The following is a 26,154-nucleotide window of genomic DNA, read 5'->3' as shown; positions in this document are numbered from 1 at the left end:
GCCCACGCTGCCTATTGAGAGTAACCACCAGCCACCTGTCCCCTCCTTGTGCCCTGAGCAGTCAGGTGCTTCTTCCCTTAGAGTGGCACGGTGGGATGGTGGGATGATGTGTGAAGGACTAACATGGGGCGGTGGTATAATCAGTGACAGGTGACCTCAGCTGCCTTTCAGTGTCGCTCCTGTGCTTAAATGTTTTCAGATGTCTGCTCTCTCCTCTTCGCTGTAGACACACAGCAGAAAACTGATTAGACGTGGCAACGCTCCAGGGTTTTAGGCTGGTCATCTTTGAAATGGGGTATTTTGTCAAACGTCCTTTTGCCCACTGCTCTGTCTGTGGTGGGAGGTTGATGAGAACGAGTACAGGCTAACATCAGGGCACATGGGAAGGGAGTGTTGGTCACAGGGTGTGTGGCAGGGGAAGGTAAACAGCATCACTTCCCTCTTCCAGCCGTCGTTCTAAGCAATGGAGGTTTACCATTTAAGCATTAGTTACCAGGGTCCACCAGGAGGCAGTGGATTTATCATTCGTGCTTCCACAAATATTTATCAAGGGTCTGCTGTGTTCCAGTCACTGTACTAAGGTGGTTCCTGCTCTCAGGACGCTGGCAGGCTAGTGAGTCCCGACTAGACTCCCCACACATCTTAAGCAAAATGCTCTCAAGTAGATGGGACACCTCGTGCCACTGTGGTATGCCTTCTTTTTAATATCTTCAGCTAGTTCTTGTTTGGCTTCCGTATTGCTAGATTGCATTAGGTCAAGACACGGTTTAGTTATCTTGCTTTTTAAAATTTAGACGTCTTGTGGTATTTTGTTCTTGATTTTGAGTATGTTGATGCCTTCTATTGTATACGACAGTGGTTGGCAAACTCCAGACTGTGGGCCAAACCTGGCCCTCCGCCAGCATTTGTAAATAAAGTTTTATTGGAACACAGCTACCCCAGTTCATTTGTGTATTCTCTATGGGTGTTTGGGGGCTGCATAGCAGATTTGCTGTGACAGAGACCATATGGTCCAGAAAGCCAAAGATATTTACTATCAGAAAATGTTTACTATGCAGAAAAATTCTGCTGCTCTCTGGTGTACACAAAGCAACAACAGCAAATTCCATGTGTGTGTGTGTGTGTGTGTGTTGGTGGAGTGGGCATGATTTGTGTTAGGATGTTTACTAGAATTCATCCCGACGAGATCCGAATGGCCCAGGTGAGATGTGATGCCAGATGGATGTGGAATGAGTCAGTCTGCCTCCCCTTACCTCCGGCTGATGAAGCTTTTCTTACAGTTCATTCCTGCCTCTCTGTACAGAACTCACCCAGGAGGTGTGAGGTGTACTTTTTATGAGAAAAGCATATGTGGGCAGAAAGAAGTGAGGTGGGAGGAGGAGGCTTGTCCATTCTGTTAACCAGCGGTGAGAAATGCTGTTTACAGGTATGAGCTATAGGCGTCAAAACAAAGGGAGGAGACAGACAGGGAAGGAGACTGAATGGGTCTTTCTTATACCAACTGACAGCACCCACCAGCCGTTTCAGGCTGGAAGGAAAAGGAAACAAGAGTCGAGAGGTGGTGTCCATAAGTTCACAAAGAGGGAAACTGAACCCGCTCTCCATTTTCAGCCTCTTAACAACCCTCTACCAAGCAAACACACCCATATGCGTATCGGGTCGATCCCACAACACTTGGGATCTTAAAATTCATGTAGAGTGTTTGCAAATGATTTTCCAAGTATAGTGCTTTAAAAAACATTCAGCACGGTGTGAGGTATCTAGAGTGGTCAAAGTCGCAGACTTTGCTTTTTTTTTTTTTGAGCTGGTTAGATCAGGATTTCTTTTTATTCCTTGTTGGTTTAAAATGGCCAATCAGAATAAAAAATAAAAGGGCTTCTGTTTAGAGGCTGGGGTCTCCCCTATTTAAAGGTTAGAACCCAGGTATCCCCTCTACCCAGCGCCATACTGAGGCGGGCTGAGGGGTCATCCCCAGGGGACAACTGGAGGGGCCGAGGCCTGCCACTCCTTCTCTCTATCCCGTTTTTGGCATGTGATGAGAAATATTGCTTTTTGGATTCTTCTCTCCCGGCCTTGAATTTAAAAATAATGTCAACCGTGTTGACACGGTTGGGGAAGATGAAAAGAATCCCCGAGATGGATGGTGGTGATGGCTGCACAACAATGTGAATGCACTTAATGCCACTGAACTGTACACTTAAAAATGATTAAAATGGTAAATTTTATTACATATCTTTTAACACAGTTTTAAAACTCCAATCTCATTAGCTGTGTCATTTGCAAAGGTCACAGATGGAGTGGCAGTAGTCGTATTTGGAGATTAGGAATCTTGTTTGGAAACCCACTTTTTCTCATATTTTAAAGTGATTTCTTCCAGGAATTAAGAGAGTTTAATTATATTCAGTTAAAAAGATATTTACTGGGCTTCCCTGGTGGCGCAGTGGTTGAGAATCTGCCTGCTAATGCAGGGGACACGGGTTCGAGCCCTGGTCTGGGAAGATCCCACATGCCACGGAGCAGCTGGGCCCGTGAGCCACAACTACTGAGCCTGCGCGTCTGGAGCCTGTGCCCTGCAACGGGAGGGGCCGCGATAGTGAAAGGCCCGCGCACCGCGATGAAGAGTGGCCCCCACTTGCTGTAACCAGAGAAAGCCCTCGCACGAACCGAAGACCCAACACAGCCAAAAATAAATAAATAAATAAATAAAGTAGCTATAAAAAAAATAAAAAAAAAAAAAAAGATATTTACTGAAGGGTTTAAAAAAATACACAGTGCAGTACATTAGTTCTGCAGCAATCAGAAAGAGCCTGGTGAAAGACGGCACAAAGAAAAGATGGTGTGGTAAGACTGCCTTTGTCGTGTCTCCTCTTTGAAGTGACTCCCTCTTTTTTTCATGTGGATTCTAGGAAAGAAACCTTGACTGGTTCCCAAGGATGAGAGCCATGTCCCTGGTCAGCAGCGATTCGGAAGGAGAACAGAATGAGCTGAGGAACCTGCAGGAGAAGCTGGAGTCCACCATGAAGCTGGTCACTAATCTTTCTGGGCAGCTGTCAGAATTAAAGGACCAGGTAAAGAAAAGAAACCCCACCTGCCTACACACACCCACACACACCCACTACCATACACACCAAGTGTGGTGAGGAAAAAAATCAGTAATGCTCATGTTAAAATGCTGAAGTTTATCACCTGGATAGAAAAGGAAACGGGCAACAGAGGACAAACCCATTTAGTCCGTCAGTTTCCCCTCCACTCCCCCTTCACTGCCCTTTGACAGGATAAGCCCATGACGCTACTTTCATTGCTGCTCAGGACGAGGTTTTCATATGAAAAACAAAACCAGAAAATGAGAAAATGCAAACTACTTCAATGAAGTGCTGTACAGAAAAACACGATGTGTAAAGCTGTACTCTTGACTTTCCTTCACTGACCAAAGATTAAAGGCTGTTTCTGGTTTTGCTTTTCAGCCCTCAGATCTATCAACCCCTCACCCCAGATACTTAAATTCAGCATCCTGGGCTAAACCGTAGTCAAGGAAGAGCTCCTTTTGGTTCATTCACTGGCCAGATCCTTACTGAGTGGCTCCCATAGTCCAGGCAGCGTGGCAGGTGCTGGGGGTGAAGCAGTGGCCCGTCTGCCGGCCGCATCCCTGCTCTCACAGAGCTGAGCCGTCTACAGGTGTGCTGCCCCACCCTGCTCCCTGTCCGTAAGATAAATGCTTTGCCCCTGTAACTAAGTTGGGCGAAGGGGGCAAGTTGGTAGCAAACCCTATATACTCCGGTGCCCCCCCCGCCCCGCCCTTGACCCCCTTAAAATGAGCGCTCACAGTCGCCAGGTGGTGATCTCCCGCTGGGAGGACCTGTGCTCTGCCGCAGCTGACTGGGTAATCCTGCACAAACATGGCAACAGTTCAGCCTTCCGTACGCGGTGCTGAAAGCTTTTATCAATTCCATAGACAAGATTATAAATTTTGCACAGCAATAGTTATCAGGCAAGGCTGGCCTGGAGGTAAGTTGTAAGGTATACTCACAGGTGATTTATTACTCTTCGGTACCTAATAACTAGTGAAGACCCTGTCTGGGATCAACTCTTCTTGGAGGTAGTTTACATGGCACTTTAACAATCCTACTTTGAATTGTATTTTCTTTTCTAACTAAATTATTCCAAACTGAGCCCCAAGATGCCATTTGGCCTCAAGTTCTTTCCTTTCACATGTATTAAGATACAAATAAAAAGACTAATGGGAACAGAAGGCCTTATTTATGAAGGCTGTCTACAGCGCTGAGCTTGGTAGCCACCTAAAATGAGTAATAACCTAAATAAGTACAACTAATGAAGATCTAACTAGATTACTTTGCTTATTATTTTATTAACCTTTTACCCCTGCTGTGAAACACCTGACAAATGTTCCACAGGACTACACTGATTCACGAGCACGCTGGCTGCGACAGCTGCTTGTTTCCCCGCTGGAGAGCGAGGCAGCTCCGTATGGCATGTAGCAATGCTCGAGTTCCCTTCCTCTCCCTTTGAGAGCTGTGGCTACAAGAATCTCCATTAAGTCAGATGTTTTAAATTAGATGCCAAAAAATCTTACAAAACTGGATCTCATGCAGACCTCAATAAAGGAAGTATTTAGCGCTCTATAAAGTGCCATTTGTAAACACGTCTGAAACAAACTATTATTGGGTATTCTGGGGTAGTAAATGCCACTCGAGCCCTCCTCTATAGGCCGGGCCTGTCCTTTCAATGCTTAGAATCCTGCGTGCTGAATCGCTCCCTGAGGGTGGTTCTGAAGTTGCTTCAGTGGTGCACACCGTGCAAACCGGGGACGCTGATCTAAGGAGTGAACTGAAGCTGGGGAATTCGCACAGAGCATCACAGGTATAGGAGGTAGCCAAGACCTCAGATGGTACTGCACCCAATTCCCTCATTTTATTTCGTGTGGGCATTCAGGTACACGGCAGGCTCTTAGGAAATTTATCCAACTTTACCTGAAAATGCCAGGCTGGAACTCCTGGTCCTACAGTCTGGGTTTGAATTTGGGTGTGTGTTGTGTTTTTATTTTCCCTTGTTTTGTTTTGTCACTGTACTCTGTTTGCCTTTCATGGTTGACTGTTTAAATTCTCATTCATTTTTTAAGAACGTTAAAGAGTTTCAGAAGTCGCATCACGCGCTTAAACGTTAAGGAGTGATACATTCATTGCCGTGTTACACCATTGATCAGAGACTTGGCATTAGAATCGTTTCTATGAAGCCAAAATTTTGGCTTGAACAAACTATGTGAAACTTGATTACATATGGACTAAGGTTCATTAAGTGACATCAAAACCAGTGTGGTTTAAACTGCTTGGTTTCAGCTCTGTTTACATTTTTGTTTTAAAGTTAGCAGTTGGAACCACCCTTCAGAAAACCTTTCCCCTATGAATGAATTTGAAATTGAACCATTTTTTCTTGGAAGATGTTATAGGCTAAGAAGAAATCGGAGGAAACCAGTAATATATTCTCAAGTGCCTTTACCAGCATTGATCTGCTTAGGTTTTAAGGTGACCAGAATCGCAGGAAAAATTCAGCATTGTTCAAATCAAAAAAGATTTGAATTTTATTAAATTTGGTGTGTACCAGTCCTAAAGATTTCTTAAATTGTTCTGCATAAAAAGCCATGCAGACAGGTCAGAGAACTGCTGGATCTTAAATGGTAATTGTGAGAATTCCTGCCCTCCAAAGGGAAAAAAATTCTAAATTAAAATATAAAAACTCCATGAATGATTAATGAACAAGAAACTCTGTGACAGATATTTTTTAAAACAGCTATGAAAGAATACCATTCACTGGAAAATACAAAAATTGCTTCATCACTTAGATATTTTTGCAGATCTTCTGGTCCAAAAACCAGCATAATGGAGCAAAGACAGCTGAATGTCTTGGGATTTAATCTTTACTGTTATTGACCTCGTGGGTTGTTGTTTTCTTAAAATGCCAGTTTGAGGAGAAAAAGTTCTTATCAAGGATATTAGTAAAATCCTGGTTAGTGGTTTTTCTATTACTGCGAAGAACAGTTAATTAAAATTGCTGTTCTAAGTGTTACTTAATGATGCTTCTCATCTTGAAGTTTCCCCTCCCAGGAGATTCTGAATACTAAATGTGATTCTGTTACATTCTTATTCCAAGGCGGAGAACTAATGTAAGAACTTAAATTTTTTTTGCATGTTTTCTTTATAAGGCAAAAGAATAAATATTGAGAGAAGGGTTCACTTCCTTGAAAATGTAACTGGCTTCGTATAGCACAGTGACCCTTATTTGTAGTTGGTAGGAAAAGAAGTAGTGCTTGAAATTCATATCGTATTAGCACGTGATAGTGTTTGGCATTTTTCACGCAAGAGGGTTATCATCTTGTCAACATTAACTGCGCAAGGAAGGAAGGAAGAACAAAAGAACAGAACAATTCCCCACAGTTGGAAGAATGGAATATTAAACCTTACTTGAATGTCTGTGGTCCTTACACTGTGTTGGAACCACAAAAGAGGCCTTTGGTAACACCTGCCCTCTAGGATACTGTAATTGATCCAGAAAGCAGCAGACCTCTAATGTTAGGTTACAGTAGGAAAAGTTCCATGGCCCGAGGAATGAAGTGAGTTTCATTTGTGAACAAAGAAGCACAGAGAAGTAGGCAGGCAGTCCCGTGTGAGGCCTTAGAGGGTCGGAGGAGTTTAGCTTCTACAGTCCTACGAGCAGGTGACTTCTGAGCTAGCTGAGAAATGCAGCAGGGGGCATCCCAGGAAAGGAATCAGCATGAGCAAAGGCATGAAAACGCATGGCATGCTCGAGGAATGGCCCTGTGCTCTGGGTCATTTGTTCTTCGAACCACCATTTATGAAACACCTATTTGCCAGGTGCAGCCCTAGGTACTGGGGTTACAAAGGTGAATAGAACCAATTCTCCTTCTTCAAGGAACTAACAGCCTAGAGTGGGAGACAAACAAGTAAACAAACAAATTATAATTCAACATGGTAAGTACGTAACAGAGGTTTGAACAGATTGCTCTGGGAGTGGAGAAAAGGGAGCACTTCATTCAGCCTGATCACAGGGAGAGGATTCGAGTCAATGCCTCGGAAACCCTCTCAGAGGTGGGAATGGAGGAGCTTGGTTTCAAAGCTTGCGAGTATGCCAGATGAACTAGAGAGGAACAGCACACTAAGGCTCAGGAGGGTGAATATCTGTGTATTTATATTAAACCAATATAACTGCATTCAAGAGATGCTGCAGGTTTATTTCTGAATATTTTTAGGCTCGTCGTTAGGAGCGTGACTGATTTCATAGGACTGTAAAGCGCAATTCTGATGACTGGAGTTTCCTGGCTGTTTAGAATCTGAGTAGCCACGATCTCACTGTGACAGGAAAGCGGCTTGCAGCTTTCGTGTGCTGTTGATGAACCTTCCCTGCTACGCCAGCCCTTAATCGTTTGGAGGCCAATAGTGGTGGAGTAAATTTTGCCCATTTGCACTCAACACTCCGTATTTTCATGGAAGATCTTTTAGATGTTTGGCTACATCTGACTTGTAAAGCTACCATATCGTTTGCTTCTTGTTTAGACTGAGTCAAAAGAAGGAATGCTGAAATTCAAGTTAGTCTGTATATAGATTATGAAGAAGGATATTGCTTCGAATATTCATCCTTAGCTAAATGTAGATTTTGAGGATTTTAAACATATCTACTACAAATGGGACATTCACACTAATCAAAGTAGCTTTTTCAGTATTAGAATTTTGACTGAAGTTACAACCTTAGACATGAATCTGATGGATATATATATTTTTTTAATTTATTTATTTTTGGCTGCGTTGGGTTTTCATTGCTGTGCGTGGACTTTCTCTAGTTGCGGCGAGCAGTGGCTTCTCTTGTTGTGGAGCGTGGGCTTCAGTAGCTGTGGCATGCAGGCTCAGCAGTTGTGGCTCGCGGGCTCTAGAGCGCAGGCTCAGTACTTGTGATGCACGGGCTTAGTTGCTCCGCGGCATGTGGGATCTTCCTGGACCAGGGCTCGAACCTGTGTCCCCTGCATTGGCAGGCGGATTCTTAACCACTGTGCCACCAGGGAAGCCCCTGATGGATATTTTTATCTAGTCAGTTTTGTTTCAAATGTCCAGAGAGAATATATTGTGAGAATATGCTAAGGATAGACTTTGGTCATTATTTCTGTGTTTTGATATAAGTAGTAGTAACAGATAATGATGATGCCTTAAATAACATATATAGTGCATGTGAATCTATGAAGACCAATAGGTAAGTAGATTGAATTGAGCTAATGAAGCCAGAAGTTATGTGAGAATATGTACTAAGGGGCCAGGGAAACTTAACTGGCCAGCAGTGTCGAGCTTGGTTTCTTATAGGCCAGATTTAGTCCTTTAGGGGGTTTTGTTTTCATTACTGTTCCCATATAATTATCACTGGATGATGACCTTGCCAAAAGGGACCAATACTTAAGCAGCTGCCCTATTCCTTACCATTTATGACTCACTTAAATGGTAGCCGTTCTGTCTAAAAGGCCATGGTCGATCAGGACAGAATCCAGGGGGTCAGATTTGTGTGCCGACCACCCGCTCAACGGCAGAGAATCTTCTCCAAGGTCTTATTTCGAGAAAAGTAATACATGTACCCAAAATAATTTTTTTTTAAGTATTCAAGTATATGAAAATATAAGCACAGTGATCTTGGCCTGTTTCTGAGATAATCAGTGAGGAGCTCTTCTGGAGCAGCAGCGGTCCTAGACCAGTAACACCAACATCACCTGGGAACTTGTCAGAAATGCAAACTCACCAGCCCTACCCTGGGCCTCCTGAGTCGGAAAGTCTGTTTGTGGGCCCTTGGGTCTGTGTTTTAAGGAGCCTTCTAGGTGGTTCTGGTGCACGCCAAAGTTTAAGAACCATTATTCTAGGGAAACAGAAAACAAAATTAGGTAGGTATGTACTAGGTTCTTGAAATTACCAGGAATATGACTGCCTGAACGAAGGTTTTGGTCACTAACCTACAGCAGTAGGGAGCTTTCAGGTTTGTGATGCAGGGAGGGTGATCCGATCATTATTTTAGGAAGACAACCCTGGAGAATTAGAATCGGACCCCCACTGGGCTGTCAGGCAATAACCTGTCGAAGAGGGAAGGAAGGTGTGCCTTCAGTTGAAGACTCATTTGCTATAAGGAACCCAGTTTAGAAGCTCTTAAGTTTAAGGAAGAGCCAACAGATTGAAAAGTCACAAAAAGCTGATCCGACAAACAGGCGTGAAGACGCATGTACATACAAGGTCATCTCAAGTGCACGTAGTTATTTATGGAAAAATTTCAGGAAAAGCTTTAATGGCCAACTTCAACAGCAGAAAAATCGCAGCATCTTTAAATGGAAGCTTTGAATAAAGTATCTGTCCATACGGGTTGAGGGCACCAAGATTCCTAAATCTGTGAGAATGCGGCGATTATTAAATTTAGTTAAATTTTATTGGATTCCCTCTCAAGGCTACCTGCCGAGGGGCTAGTCGGGGGGTGAAAATCTGGGGCTAAGTACATGAAGTATCAAGCAGTGAGATGACTGAATTACTGACTGCATTACAATCTAATTGTGAATTTATTCCACGGGTCACGTGAGGTTCTGCTTCCGCAGCTGCATCTGTGTAGTATAGGGTGTGACACCTCCCTTCACGATTTGTCACTCATCCAAGGAAACTTTAGAGGCTAGCTGGAATATCCTAATTCAACTCTTTATAAAAGGCTTTATAAAAAGCTGCCTTTTGGAAATATTCACTCCTTGTAAATCTTCTCTTCTAAAATATAACGGAAGGCATTTCACAGGAGCCTAAAAATAGTATTTTGATATGAAAGGAAAACAGCTATGTTTAAGAAAAAAATAACCACTTTAAAATTGAACCTAGGTAAGTTAATCTTATTTTATGTTCTCAGGATATTTTGTACCAAAATATTTGATGCCCAGCATCAAATCCTGAGCTAGGACTAACTGGGTTATGAGAAATGTGAATGCAGGGAATTAATTATGCCCTGAAATAGCCAGAACAGAGCTAGATACCTGTCAATCTGAGAACTGATTTAGTTCGGCAGCCAAAATAAACGGTACCAACCTCTTGTTTTGGGTTTTGAAAGCACTGTTTCATTTGACCAGCCTTAGGAAATGGTCTTTCCTATAAAGAGACCTTTAGACACCTAAATGGTGTCTGTAGGTGGCAAGGAATAGTCACCACTGAGTGCCAGGCCATGATTATGTTATTTAGTCACCCTGGACCTCAGAGGAGAGGACATTCCTCATCTCCCTAGAAATGCTATGGGATTTTTCTTTTCGCAAATCAAAACTACCCAAGAGTCACTGGAGAGGAATCAAGACCCCCCCTGAAGACTGTGGACTTAATCTCTCTTAAACCTAGGATTCTAAACACACTGCTTTTCTTGACAGTTTAGTGTGTTGTTGCTATCATACAAAGCTATCAGTTGGAAGCGGATATGGGGAACGATCAAGAATCTTGTGCTTTAACTGTTTTTTTGTTCCTTTACAAAACAAGTAGAGAGCAAAGTTTCTGAATGTCGCATTGCCTAAGGCACAGAATTCCCCATTCTGCCTAGGAAGATGTCCTTTTTGAAGTTCTGTGTTTGATATACTGACAGTACACTGTAGAAAGTGGGTTTCAGTATAAACCATAACCACAGAGGTAATCTATGGTTGAGTATATGATTTGACGTACAGGAAGCGTCTGGGTCTAATGATGAAACTTTTTAACTTTCCAGATGACAGAACAAAGGAAGCAGAAACAAAGAATTGGTCTTCTAGGGCATCCTCCTCACATGAACGTCAACCCACAGCAACCAGCATAAGCAAATGAAATAAAGGAATCGTATTTACCTTTTTAAATTATTTTTAGTGTGGGTATGGCTAATTCGTTCTGATTCACCCACAAAGGTTACATTTATGCTTAGTATATTTGTAAATACTCAGTTTTATACTGTATGTATATGATTGCTACTCTCAAGGTTTGGATATATGTATTGTAATTAGAATTGTTGGCACGATGAAATTTCATTTGTGCCAAAAAATATTAAAAATGCCTTTTTTGGAAGGACTAAAGAAAGCACCTGATTTGCACTTGAACCACATTATATAGATTTAAAAGTATATGACATGTATTTTGTATTTAAAACTAGAATAGCCAGTATTTATGTTTTTTATAAAACTGTGCAATACCAATTATGCAATCACAATAAATTTGTAACTCCTGAGTATCCTAAGGGGAGTGCACATCTTTGAAGCTGGTGTGTTAATAAATAGTACGTAATAAATGGTTAAATATCAAATGATGCTGCTGCCAAAATCATATTAATAGTGAGTTTCAGGCCCCCGGGCATTTTGTACCATATAATTATCCTGTGGTGATACTACTTCTCATTGCTAGCGGCGCTAGTGCCTCTGTCTCATGGTGACAGTGCTCCAAGCCTAGGAACTGTCAAGTCAGCATTCATTTTAAGAAAAGCAACTTTAGTTTCAAAGATACTTTAAGGCTTCTGAATTGATCATTTAAACTATTTCTTTAAGTAAGAAAGAGAGCTAAATTAGAGGCTCAGACTTTAGTTTGCCAAGTCAGTGAATTTTTTTAAAGGGAACTTTTTATGCCACGTTTGAGGTAAATGCATACTGCTAGCCAATCAATCAATGTCATCTCCTAGGTGAATTTTGGTGTCACGTTATAAAGAAATGAGTAATTGATGGGCTCTAGATTATCTAGTCCAAACAGTAGAGTTGATTTTTTTTCTTCATCTGAACCAACATGCTACAGTAGCTAAGAAGTATTTATTAAACTATATCCATCCATATAAAGATGAAATATGATCTATCCCATTAGAACTCATAGTTTGAACACTGACATGTTATTCTTGTGAAAGAGCCACATTTTGGTTTTATTTCTTTGTCACATTATTTCTTTTCTTGATGGATGAAAAGTATGAAAGGAAACTTTTATATCTGTTGCCTAGTTTTGTACATGGATCTCATTTTACAAGAGAATCTCTCTACAAAAAAAGTTAAACATGTATTGAAAGCAGAGTTCTGAAATGAGTAAAGTTTGTAAATGCAGATATAAAAATAATATTTAATAAATGATGCAGAATAAAATACAGTGACTGACTGGTGGCTTTCATTTAGACATTTCGTTGCATCATAACAGCTATTCCAATTATATATTTTCTTTAGGACCAATTTAAAGTATAACTGGTTTGCCTACCAGATTAATTCCAAAAATGCTTACCTGATTAATGATAACTGAGAACTACTTGAACAGATATGGGGCAGGGTTTATACAGTAGCCAGCCATTCATTCTTCTCGGTAAGTGACTGCCAAGCAGACTGTCACGAGCACCGCAGCACATGGTAAGGCTCCCACTCCTGCACTTTCCCTGGGGGACCTGCAACTTGCTACCTGCAATGCAAAGAATCACCAACAGGGAGATTAGTTCTCACTCATGCCCAGCGGTCAGAGTCCTTCACGACAGTTGAAAATGTTTTGCAAAAGCTAACTCGTCTATCCAAAGGTAGTGAAACCTGACCCCTCCTGAGAGCGATGCCCACCGTGGTTGCTCTTTTAACAAACACTGATTTTCCCTGTGCTTTGCTAAATAAGGATAATTACCATCCAATGTTGGGATCTAGGTCGTGATTAAATTCCAGTTAAATGACTAGTTTCAAAACCAATGCTTCTACTTTATAATTGATAACTTAAAAAAAAAAAGTGAATAATTTTCCAGTCAGTGCAGCATATCTCCATAGAATTTTTCCATAATAAGGCAAGCCCAACAGATACGTACTTGTATCTATAAACAGATCGGCGCTCCATGCCGAACCCCCAACCTTCCCCAAACGTGAGCTCCAGCCAGCAAGGACTTGCTCCCCTTGGATCTCCCTTTGATCTCCTGAGGTGCCCAGCACGGAGAGGCAGCGTGTGTGGTTTGTCTCCCAAGCCCTGTCCCATCTCATTCACTGCAAAGTTCTGCAATGACACGTTCAGGTTGCAGCTTTTACAGGTTTGTCCTGTTTCATTCGAATCCTGTCACTTGAGATACAATCTTCATTCAACTCGCCAGCTTCAGCAGAAAATAAATGGAATGCCACTCCACCCTACAAGCAGTAGATCCTACCCTTGGAGTTTCGGTGTGAACACAAAGCTGGTACAACTGAAATATAAAATTTGAAGTTATAACTCCTACAGCCTTTGATGTGTGATTGTGATTTCACCTTTCTCCAGACATCACTTTTTCAACACGTCTATTTCAAGGATCAAGGTCCAAGTCACCTTCAAAGTTACTCACCGAGGTGAAAAATTAGTGCTATCGGCCTAAGAAACAAATGTGATAGCATACTACTAACATGCAAAAAGTCTTTTTGGCTCTGATTATTTAATTTTAAAAGTTTGCTGTAGCACGGATTCAAATTTCAAGATTTTGCCAACTTCCTTAACGAAGCCACGTGTTAAGTCAAAGGGTCTGGGAAATTCCGTTCCACTTTTCTAACATTTATATTTTCTGGCCCGTTTCTACTTATGTCCCTAAAATTATGTAGTGATAAACCATGTTTCCCCCTGCAGATAAAGCTTCCACTCTGCTGAGTCCTAAAGCTTTACTTCATATTGCATCCTGCACAAATATTCTTAGAACCGTATGCCTTGACTCCTCACACACGCATACAAAATACAACTCTTTTCACTTTGTTTTTTAAAAATTTGATTCAACCTACCTGTTTCCAAGTTCATTACTGGTTGTTCTTCAGTCAATTTTATTTTATGTGGTTCTACTTTCTGAAAATGGATTGCTTGATTTTGCTCCTGTAAAAACTGCTCTTTCACCCTGTTTAAACATTTCCGAACATAAATTATAAAGCAAGCACACCTTATTTGTGGAAGCTAACCAGCAACTCAGTCTTTGCAGTAGCAAACTAAACAGAGCTCTACTTATGTGCTAGTGAGAAATTACCACGATCTTCACAGTAAACAAAGGAATTATCACATTAAAAACTCAATTATAGGGCTTCCCTGGTGGCACAGTGGTTAAGAACCTGCCTGCTAATGCAGGGGACATGGGTCTGAGCCCTGGTCCGGGAAGATGCCACATGCCACAGAGTAACTAAGCCCGTGCGCCACGACTACTGAGCCTGCGCTCTAGAGCCCACGAGCCGCAACTACTGAGCCCGTGAGCCACAACTACTGAAGCCCGCGCACCTAGAGCCCGTGCTCCGCAACGAGAGAAGCCACTGCCATGAGAAGCCCGCGCACCGCAACGAAGAGTAACCCCTGCTCGCCGCAACTAGAGAAAGTCCGCGCACAGCAACAAAGACCCAATGCAACCAAAAATAAATAATAAATAAATTAATTCATTAATTTAAAAAACCCTCAATTATAGATTTCTGTATCCTCCTCCTACGGTTGGTTGGGATAATGCGCTAATGAGAAACAGCCTGAAAGTTTCTGATAGTTATTTTAAGGCTAATCATGAGACCATCGGTCTGACTTCTGGGCTACATAGAAGGAAATTTAGTCCTTCAATACTATTAAATACAAAAGGAGCATAACTACATACTTACACAAGCAGAGTTGAGTTTTGCTAAAATAATGTTTTCACAGATTTTAGAAAACAAAATGAGCTTGATAGAAGGCTTAATTTACATGACAGTAAAAGTCACCTTTACACAAGACAGGATGTAATAACAAAGGACTCCTACTGAAGGCTCTTGAGACAACGTGTTCGTATCTACCAAACCACAGAACGGGAGTGGAGCTTTCATTTTAAAGGTAAGAAATGGAGCCTTACAGTGGTAAAGTGACTTGCCCAAGGGCTTAGCTCCAGAATAAACAAAGCACTCCTGACTCAGCTAAACAGGAGAGAGCTCTTCCACCTGCTATCCCCATTCCAGAAACGGGCTATAGTATCTTATCGGTCATCAGTTTCCCATAACAGGTCTCCCTTTACAGAAAGTTCTTATGCAGAACTGTATTTTGTCCTACAATACAAATGGATTTCCTTTTCTTTTCAAATCTCTTTCATAAGAGGATCTACAAGTTAGAAAGTCCTGAATATGATTACTTTGTCAAGACTGAAAACTTTGTGGCAAAGATAAGAAGCTCCTAAAATCTCTATCTTTTACAACTACAAATCTCATATAAATCTCTCTTATTTAATTGCATTTTTCAAAAGGAGAATCTGTTCTCTCAGTCAACGTGGCTTTCTCCACGTGAAAATATTCCATACAGACCGGCATCCTATCCTACCTACCACAGACGTCGGTGTTGATTAGCCAACTCTGCTCTCTCATCTTCGTTACAGTGATCATTTGTTAACAATCAACTAGAATGCTGGAAAACCCCCGTAAAGATTTCGATTTTACAGAAAGTACCCAAAATTCCACCAGTTTTGCATCACAAAGCAGTGGTTAAAGTCAAGTTTTGAGTAAAATGCCACGCGTGTGGTTTCTGTGGGTGGCTGCAGCTCAGAATGACTCTTAGGACTTGTCAGTTATCCACAGGGGAGAGCTAGGACGGCAATTATAAACTAAGACCATTCTGATCACGGTAACAATTCTCCATGCCTGGTATTGTATGCCATCTTTGGCAACTCTTAACAACCTAAAGGCTGATGCAGAAGCGTAACTAGCCTTCGAGTCTGGACCCCAAAACCTACCAAGTTGAAGAAAAGAAAAAGACCACTGGCAGCTTTTTACATTTGGTCAAGTCCGACAACGCTCGTGGACAACCCTCCGGCTGCTGGTGATTTAAACTCATTTGGTAAAACAAATCTCGAGCTCACTGGGGTACTACATTAAAAAAAAAAACAAAACGCAAAGAGAAACTTAAAATACTTTAAGGTCATGACAAACCAGTGTGAAAGAGAATCCTAACACCTAGAAGTGAAACTGCATCATTCACGCAGTCTGGAAAGAAAAAAGAAAGCTAAAAACCACTATAGATTAAGAATGCCGAGTTTGAGAAAACCCCTAAGGTGAATTCTGAACAACAACAACAACAAAAAGAGTCCTACAACATAAGAAGTGCATACTGTATGCAAGACCCACTAATGGAAAGAGTTTGCCAGCATTTCTGTCATGACCTCATGAAAGACGGCTGGTCCCATGTAAATGAAACTTTAGGCAATCCAGGAATTTAACCTGTCTACTCCAGAACTTAATTCAGCTAATGATTTCATCTTTTTTCCCACATACTTGTCACCTATAACATCTCATGAAGTCTTGTCAGAAGCTTTCTGTAAATGCTCTGTAGAAGAAAAACAATTAAGATGCGGTATGACACTGGGACAAGGAACCAGAACCACACAAGGCTCGGCTGCTGAGTGTTAGTTTACTTCAGGGCCCCCATGGCAGCATGGTGGGAGGGAAAGAACTGGACCTTGAGGCTGGTAAGAGTCTTCATGCCAGCTCTACCACTTCAACGCTATGACTTTAAGCAAGTTCTTTAATCACTGTAATTTTCACACACACACACACACACACACACACACACACACACACACACACGCCCTGCCTGTTCCCCCAACCACCATCTAAAGACTGGAGACGCTACCACTCCTTTGGGCAGCAATAAGCTTTAAGAAAGACAATATATGTCAAGTGTCAAGTATACACCTGACACGTGTCATTTCCCATTCCTCTGCAACATCATCATTTCCTCGTGCTCAGGCCGACCCACAATGTCAGCTAAATACTGCACGACCACAGCTACTTCTGTTCCTACTAGATGGGCCTGAAGTTATTACAGTGGGATCCTAAACCCCCAAGTCTTAACATGACATGTTTGGGACATATCGAGTCATTTTTAAAAACTATATCTTTAACATCCAAATTGTTTTTACTATCCGTTTCAACTGAATTCATAAAGAAAGAAAACTATATTAGAGCTCATAACTTCCGGATAATTAATTCTCATGTTTATGATCAGAGTTGAATTTACGTCTGACTTCCTTTTTACAAAATCTTCATGGGAAGACACTTTATCTTAGGGGTGATGATGTATTTCCTTAGTTTATGAAGTGCTTTTACCTACATTCTCATTTAGGTAAAAGTCTCCCAACCCTGTTAAGTAGGTATTATCTCTGACATGTAGATGGTCCTAAATTGTACCATCTTTAACATTCAAATGCAAATTTTAGACCGTTATTTCACATAGCTGTACGAAGCCCAGGACTTTCCTTAATAATTTCAAGGATCCTAAGGTGAGTGCTTACAACTTCCTAATGATTCCTTGTCACTTTCTGATCCTAAATCCTGACTGCAACCTAATTCTCATCATCTCCCCTCTCTCTATTCCCCTCCACCCTAGTGTAGACACAGCCGTCTCTACTCTGTCTCCAAAACACATTAACACCTGGGTGTTGTGAAAAGCAGACCTTTAGTAGAGGAAGATTCTAACTAATAAATAAATAACAAGTAAATAGTAAGAAACGATTTAAAACTGAGAATCAGACATTGAAGATCTCTGCCCCCTTCCTTTTCTGCCAGTGGAGTAGCCATTTGTATGCTCATCTCGAGCCTAATTCTAGGACCCACTTTCTCTCACCACCCCTGCCCAAACAAAAGCAAAATAAAAACAAAAAAAAATTTCCCTCTAGCTTCAAGTAAAAGCTAAAAATTCTTGTTTCTTTATTATACAGAACAATTTAAGCCCCCTGGTCCCAACCCCTCCCATCTAGATTAACCCTTTACCTTGACAGAACGAAAAGACTATAATTCATCTGTCTTTAGCTTTCAACTCAAAGAGCAACCAGCTTTTAAAATAGCTTTATGTTCTTCCCTTCCTGATAACTCCCTATCTTAGAGAAGAAGAAATCAATTTAGAAAGGAGAAGCGATTTGGCCAAACTAGAACATCAGACCTGGGATTCAAAGGCAGATCATCTGACGATATACGCTCACCCTTCGGTATCCATGGGGACCCCCGTGGACAGCAAAATCCGCGGGCGCTCATATTCTTTACGTAAGGGGTACAATCGGTCCTCCATTTACGCGGGTTCCGTAGCCACAGGCTCCACATCCAAGGATTGGAGGGCTGACCGTATCATATACCTTCCTCTCTAGGCCAGCGCTTCACTACGCCGGGTGCAATCCTGCCGATGAGGTGCTGGGGCCTCGACCGGTCCACCTGTTTGGGGAAGATCTGTAAATACCAGGTAAGTGTTCTAAGAGATGCAAAGTAAGACTTCTTATGGGTAAGGGCTGTAACTAGTTCTTTTCATTCAATACCTAGTACAATTCCTGACAATAAAGGGGCTCAAGACACTTGAGAGGGAAAAAAGATTGTGAACCTTCACGTAATCTGCTTGAGGGTTTTGGAGCCAAGGCCAATTAGGAGTCTTTCACTAAGGAAGGACTATTTAGCAGTGGCCCAAAAGGAGTTGCACAGACAACAAAAGATCAGGCAGTCACTACCCTTTTTGCTGTGGACCATTTAATCTTATAACTATCTGATAATCATAATGCCTCTGGCCCCAGGAGTCCTGCTTCACAACCCCAAACCATCCCCCACTGCCCCCTCCCTCTCACTAGGCAACCCCAATCTCTCTCCCTTCTTTCAATTCTTATAACAGATAAACCTGTGCTGGCTTGTCTATCAAAGTCTAAAATGGGTTAGCAGGGGACTTCCCTGGTGGTCCAGTGGTTAACACTTCGCCTTCCATGCAGGGGGTGCAGGTTCGATCCCTAGCCAGGGGGCTAAGATCCCACATGCCTCACTGCCAAAAAAACAAAACATAAAAAAAAAAAAAAAAAATCACAGAAGCAATACTGTAACAAATTCAATAAAGACTTTAGAAATGGTCTTCATCAAAAAATTAAAAAAACTTTAAAGAAAAGAAAAGGGTTGGCAGGGTTGAATTCCTTCTGCAGGCCCTAGTTGAGAATTTACTTCCTTGCCTTTTTCAGCTTCTAGAGGCTGCCTGCGTTCCTTGGCTCGTTGCCTACTCCCATCTGTAAAGCTAGAAATGGCCAGTCGAGTCCCTTCACACCCTTTATCACACTATGATGCTATGCTTCCCTCCTTTACTTATGAGGAGCCTTGTGATTACATTGGTCCCACCTGAATAAACCAGGAAATCTCCCCATTTCAAAATCCTTAACATAATCACATCCGCAAAATCCCTTTTGCCGTGTCAGGTAATATATTCACAGGGTCTGGGCATGAGGACCTGGACATCTTTAAGGGGCCCATTATTCTGCCCACCACATTTGCCTAAGCAGAAACCAGGCAGATGTTTAGGTTTAGGACAAGAAAAACAAATCGCCTGTTTTCACGCTTGACAGATTTGAATACAATTGGGAAGGTCACATTTTCTTATGGTCCAAACAGGCTGAACAAGTCAGTTAATTAACATGACCATTTACAATGATGAAGCTATATATGATTACCCAAGACAGTCTGTGGCTTCCTTTTACTTTCACTATTGATACTCTTGGAGAACCAGAAACAGCTATTAAAAATGTGTTTACTTTTATACAAACACACACACACACACACACACACACACACACCCCTTATTAGAGTTTTTATTACCTCAGGTTTTACTTGTAAGGATTAGCATTTCAAAAATAAGTTAAGAGGAGGCAGAATCAAGATGGCGGCCGGGGAGGACACAGAGTTTGCGTGTCCCCACAACTAGGGTGCCTGCCGGACACATGGATGCCCGAGGGGAGGGGAGGAACCCCTGAGCGACCAGGTAGGACATGGGGGCACTGAGGCGGGAGGAGAAATGGAGGCTGGACAGGACACACCCCTGAGGGGTGGCTCGAGGCGGGAGGGGTTCCCACGCCTGGAGAGACCCCGGGGGGCTCGGAGGATCAGGCGTTTCCCCTGCCCTATCACGCCCAGGAAGCCTGCGGGGCTCCCGGGCCGGGCCCTCTGAGGCCCCCTGTGGGCTGTGTTGGTCCTAGGGGCACAGGAGGGAGGCGGGCGGGAGGGGGCCTCCAGGACCAGAGGATTGGGGAGGTGTGGCAGGCGTCTCCCAGGCCCACTCAGCCCCGGGAAGCCTGGACTCCCAGGCTGGGTCCCCGCCCTTCAAGGCCCCCTCCAGGCCACGTTGCTCCTAGGGGCAGAGGAGGGAGGGAGGAGGGGGGAAGAGGAGGAGAGGCAAATGGGGGGGACCCTCCTGGGCCAGGGGATCAGGGGAAGCACCGCAGGTGTTTCCCCCACCCACTTGGCTCTGGGAAGCCTGTTGGGCTTCCAGGTCTGGTCCCCTGATTTCCGGGACTCCCTCCAGCCACGTGGGTGCTAGAGGCATAGGAGGGAGGAGGGGGGAAGAAGAGAGGTCAACGGGGAGGGGCTCTCCAGATTGGAGGATGCGGGGAACGGGCCTAGCACTTCCCCTGCCCACTCGGGCCCAGTGAGCCTGCTGGGGTCCTGGACTTGCTCCTGCGCCCCTCCTGCTGCATTAAGGCTAAACCCCGCCAACACCCCCCACCCCACCCCCCTTTTCCGGCCCTGTGGGTCCTAAGCATAAGCCCTGCCCACTGCCTAAACCCCACCCCTGCCTAAGCCCCGCCCAGCACAGCCAAGGCATTTTCTGGCTTTTTTTTTCCCCTCCTCTTTTTACTATTGCGGTTCTGTTTTACCTTCTGGTTGTTGTTTTATCTAAATTTTTGTTTTTCTATTCTTTCTAACATATCTGTTAGTTTTCTAATCTTATTTTATTTTTTCCTCTTTGTTATCGTTCTGCTCTTTTTTTCTTTTTTTTTTTTTTTTTTTTTTTTGCCACCCCTTGCAGCTTGCAGGATCTTGGTTTCCGAGCCAGAGGTCAGGCAAGAGCTCCTGCGGTAGAAATTCCGGTCGGGCCAGAGCTCCTGCGGTAGAAAGTCCAAGTCCAAAACACTGGTTTAACAGAGAACCTCAGACCCCAGGGAATATTCATCGGAGTGAGGTCTCCCACAGGTGCTCATCTTATCAACAAGACCCAGCTCTACCCAACAGCCTAAAAACTCCAGTGTTGGAAGCCTCAGGCCAAACAACCAGTAAGACAGGAACACAATCCCACCCATCAAAAATAAAAAAATAAAAAAAAATGAGATGACAAAAAAATATGTCACAGATGAAGGAGCAAGGTTAAAACCTACAAGACCAGATAAATGAAGAGGAAATAGGCAATCTGCCTGAAAAACAATTCAGAGTAATGATAGTAAAGATGATCCAAAATCATGGAAACAGAAGGGAGGCATGGATTGAGAAAATAAATGTTTAACAAAGATCTAAAAGAACTGCAGAACAAACAAATAGAGATGAACAACACAGTAACTGAAATGAAAAATACACTAGAAGGAATCAATAACAGAATACCTGAGGCAGAAAAACGAATACGTAAGCTGGAAGACAGAATGGTGGAAATAACTGCCGAGGAGCAGAATAAAGAAAAAAGAATGAAAAGAATTGAGGACAGTCTCAGAGACCTCTGGGACAACACTAAACGCACCAACATTTGAACTATAGGGGTCCCAGAAGAAGAAGAGAAAAAGAAAGGGTCTGAGAAAATATTTGAAGAGATTATAGTCGAAAACTTCACTAACCTGGGAAAGGAAATAGTCACACAAGTCCAGGAAGCACAGAGAGTCCCATACAGGATAAACCCTACGAGAAACACACTAAAATACATATTAATCAAACTAACAAAAATTTAAAATAAAGAAAAAATATTAAAAGCAGCAAAGGAAAAGCAAAAAAAACATACAAAGGAATCCCCATAAGGTTATCAGCTGATTTTTCAGCAGAAACTCTGCAGGCCAGAAGGGAGTGGCAGGATATACTTAAAGTGATGAAAGAGAAAAACCTACAACAAAGATTACTCTACCCAGCACGGATCTCATTCAGATTCCACAGAGAAACCAAAAGCTTCACAGACAGGCAAAAGCTATGAGAATTCAGCACCACCAAACCAGCTTTACAACAAATGCTACAGGAACTTCTCTAGGCAGGAAACACAAGAGAAGAAAAGGACCCACAGAAACAAACCCAAAACAATTAAGAAAATGGTAATAGGAACATACATATTGATAATAACCTTGAATGTAAATGGATTAAATGCTCCAACCAAAAGACAAAGACTGGCTGAATGGAAACAAAAACAAGACACATATATATGCTGTCTACAAGAGACCCACTTCAGACCTAGGGATACATACAGACTGAAAGTGAAGGCATGGAAAAAGATATGCCATGGAAATGGAAATCAAAAGAAAGCTGGAGTAGCAATAATTGTATCAAATGAAATAGACTTTGAAATAAAGACTGTTAAAAGAGATAAGGAAGGACACTACGTAATGATCAAGGGATCAATCCAAGAAGAAGATATAACAATTATAAATATTTATGCACCCAACATAGGAGCATCTCAGTATATAAGGTAAATGCTAAAAACCATAAAAGGGGAAATGGATAGTAACACAATAATATTAGGGGACTTTAACACCCCACTTACACCAGTGGACAGATCATCCGAACAGAAAGTAAATAAGGAAACACTAGCTTTAAATGACACAATAGACCAGATAGATTTAATTGATATCTATAGGACATTCCACCTGAAAGTGGCAGAATACACTTTCTTCTCAAGTGCACATGGAACATTCTCCATGATAGATCACACCTTGGGTCACAAATCAAGCCTCGGTAAATTTAAGAAAATTGAAATCACATCAAGCATCTTTTCAGACCACAACGCTATGAGACTGGAAATCAGTTACAGGAAAAAATTTGTGAAAAACACAAATACATGAATGATAAACAGTGCGCTAATAAATAACCAAGAGAGCACTGAAGAAATCAAAGAAGAAATTTAAAAAATACATAGAAACAAATGACACCAAAACACAACAACCCAAAACCTATGGGATGCAGCAAAAGCAGTTCTAAGAGGGAAGTTTACAGCAATTCAATCTCATCTCAAGAAACAAGAAAAATCTCAAATAAACAATCTAACCTTACACCTAAAGCAACTAGAGAAAGAAGAACAAACAAAACCCAAAGTCAGTAGAAGGAAAGAAATCATAAAGATCAGAGCAGAAATAAATGAAAGAGAAACGAAGAAAACAACAGCAAAGATCAATAAAACTAACAGCTGGTTCTTTGAGAAGATAAACAAAATTGATAAACCTTTAGCCAGACTCATCAAGAAAAAAAGGGAGAGGACGCAAATCAATAAAATGAGAAACGAAAAAGGAGAAATCACAACTTACACCACAGAAATACAAAGGATTATAAGAGACTACTACAAACTACTATATGCCAATAAAATGGACAACCACAAAGAAATGAACAAACTCATGGAAAGGTGTAATTTTCCAAGACTGAACCAGGAAGAATTAGAAAATATAAACAGACCTATCACAAGTAATGATATTGAAACTGTAATTAAAACTCTTCCAAAAAACTAAAGTCCAGGACCAGATGGCTTCACAGGCGAATTCTATCAAACATTTAGAGAAGAGCTAACCCCTATCCTTCTCAAACTCTTCCAAAATACTGCAGAGGGAGGAACACTCCCAAATTTGTTCTACGAAGACACCATCACCCTGATACCAAAACCAGACAAAGATATCACAAAAAAAGAAAATTACATACCAATATCACTGACGAACATAGATGCAAATATCCTGAACAAAATACTAGCAAACAGAATCCAACAACACATTAAAAGGATCATACACCATGATCAAGTGGGATTTATCCCAAGAAGGCAAGGATTCTTCAATATATGCAAATCAATCAATGTGATACATGATATTAACAAGTTAAGGAATAAAAACCATATGATCATCTCAACAGATGCTGAAAAAGCTTTTGACAAAATTCAACATCCACTTGTGATAAGAACTCTCCAGAAAATGGACATAGAGGGAAACTACCTCAACATAATAAAGGCCATATATGATAAACCCACAGCCAACATCATACTCAATGGTGAAAAACTGAAAGCATTTCCACTAAGATCAGGAACAAGACCAGGATGTCCACTCGTGATCACCACTCTTATTCAACACACTTTTGGAATTCCTAGCCATGGCAATCAGAGAAGAAAAAGAAATAAAAGGAATCCAAATTGGAAAAGAAGAAAAACAACTGTCACTGTTTGCAAATAACATGATACTATACATAGGGAATCCTAACGATGCCACCAGAAAACTACTAAAACTAATCAATGAATTTGGTAAGATTGCAGGATACAAAATTAATGCACAGAAATCTCTGGTATTCCTATACACTAATGATGAAAAATCAGAAAGAGAAATTAAGGAGACACTCCCATTTACCACTGCAACAAAAAGAATAAAATACCTAGGAATAAACCTACCTAAGGAGAAAAAAGACTTGTACTCAGAAAACTATAAAACACTGATGAAAGAAATCAAAGATGACATAAACAGATGAAGAAATATACCATGTTCTTGGATTGGAAGAATCAATATTGTAAAAATGACTATACTATCCAAAGCAATCTACAGATTCAACGCAATCCCTATCAAACTACCAATGGCATTCTTCACAGAATTAGAACAAAAAATTTTACAATTTATATGGAAACACAAAAGGCCCTGAATAGCCAAAGCAATCTTCAGAAAGAAAAACGGAGCTGGAGGAATCAGGCTCCCGGACTTCAGACTATACTACAAAGCTACAGTAATCAACACAGTATGGTACCGGCACAAAAACAGAAATACAGATCAATGGTACAGGATAGAAAGCCCAGAAATAAGCCCACGCACGTATGGTCACCTAAGTTATGACAAAGGAGGCAAGAACATACAATGGAGAAAAGACAGCCTCTTCAATAAGTGGTGCTGGGAAAACAGGACAGCTACATTTAAAATAATGAAATTAGAACACTCCCTAACACCATACACAAAAATAAACTCAAAATGGATTAAAGACCTAAATGTTAACACTGGACACTATAAAACTCTTAGACAAAAACGTAGGAAAAACACTATTCGATATAAACCACAGCAAGATATTTTTTGACCCACCTCCTAGAGTAATCAAAATAAAAACAAAAATAAACAAATGGGCCCTAATGGAACTTAAAAGCTTTTGCACAGCAAAGGAAACCATAAACAAGATGAAAAGACAACCCACAGAATGGGAGAATATATTTGAAAATGAAGCAACGGACAAAGGATTAATCTCCAAAATACACAAGCAGCTCATGCAGCTCAATATCAAAAAAACAAACAACCCAATTAAAAAATAGGCGAAAGACCTAAACAGACATTTCTCCAAAGAAGACATACAGATGTCCAAGAGGCACACGAAAACATGCTCAACATCACTAATCATTAGAGAAATGCAAATCAAAACCACAGTGAGGTTATCACCTCACACAGGTCAGAATGGCCATCATCAACAAATCTACAAACAATAAATGCTGGACAGGGTGTGGAGAAAAGGGAACTCTCCTGCACTGTTGGTGGGAATGTAAATAGGTACAGCCACTATGGAGAACAGCATAGAGGTTCCTTAAAAAACTAAAAATAGAACTACCATATGACCCAGCAATCCCACTACTGGGCATATACCCAGAGAAAACCATAATTTGAAAAGAGTCATGCACCCCAATGTTCACTGCAGCATTATTTACAATAGCCAGGATATGGAAGCAACCTAAGTGTCCATCGACAGATGAATGGATAAAGAAGATGTGGTACATATTTACAATGGAATATTATTCAGCCATAAAAAGGAATGAAACTGGGTCATTTGTAGAGATGTGGATGGACCTAGAGTCTGTCATACAGAGTGAAGTAAGCCAGAAAGAGTAAAACAAATATCGTATATGAAGGCATATATGTGGAATCTAGAAAAATGGTACAGATGAACCTATTTGTAGGGCAGGAATAGAGACGCAGATGTAGAGAACAGACATGTGGACACAGTGGAGGAAAGGGGGTGGGACAAATTGGGAAATTAAGTTTGACATACACTACCATGTGTAAAATAGATAGCTAGTGGGAACCTGCTGTGTAGCACATGCAGCTCAGCCCGGGGCTCTGTGACGACCTAGGTGGGTGGGATGGGGGGAGTGGGAGGGAGGTCCAAGAGGGAGGGGATATAGGTATACATACAGCTGACTCACTTCATTGTACAGCAGA

General features: G+C 41.6%; 1 protein-coding gene and 1 long non-coding RNA gene across 9 annotated transcripts in view; one reads left to right on the top strand and one right to left on the bottom strand.

Moving 5' to 3' along the window:
* Positions 1 to 12,155, top strand: part of ITPR1 (inositol 1,4,5-trisphosphate receptor type 1) — a 320,598-nt gene extending 308,443 nt beyond the window's left edge. The window contains exons 61-62 of the mRNA XM_057554628.1: positions 2,907 to 3,068; positions 10,774 to 12,155. Of these exons, the coding sequence (XP_057410611.1) occupies positions 2,907 to 3,068; positions 10,774 to 10,860 (249 nt within the window). The 3' untranslated portion in view covers positions 10,861 to 12,155. The remainder of the gene's footprint in view (positions 1 to 2,906; positions 3,069 to 10,773) is intronic.
* LOC103010051 (uncharacterized) overlaps positions 1 to 26,154 on the bottom strand; it is a 133,660-nt gene that overhangs the window by 4,513 nt on the left and 102,993 nt on the right. For 4 of the 8 annotated variants that reach the window (XR_009009473.1, XR_009009477.1, XR_009009471.1 and 1 more), the window contains 4 exons: positions 21,580 to 21,640; positions 17,947 to 18,187; positions 12,285 to 12,455; positions 8,809 to 8,922 (listed from right to left, as the gene is read on the bottom strand). This is a non-coding gene — a long non-coding RNA (uncharacterized LOC103010051). The remainder of the gene's footprint in view (positions 1 to 8,808; positions 8,923 to 12,284; positions 12,456 to 17,946; positions 18,188 to 21,579; positions 21,641 to 26,154) is intronic. The other 4 variants (XR_009009474.1, XR_009009475.1, XR_009009472.1 and 1 more) reach the window with 4 other exon arrangements.

This window comes from Balaenoptera acutorostrata, chromosome 10 (assembly GCF_949987535.1).
Source record: "Balaenoptera acutorostrata chromosome 10, mBalAcu1.1, whole genome shotgun sequence".
NCBI classification, from domain to species: domain Eukaryota; kingdom Metazoa; phylum Chordata; class Mammalia; order Artiodactyla; family Balaenopteridae; genus Balaenoptera; species Balaenoptera acutorostrata.
The sequence above is the reverse complement of the archived record's forward strand: the minus strand, read 5'-3'. Positions and strand labels throughout refer to the sequence as shown.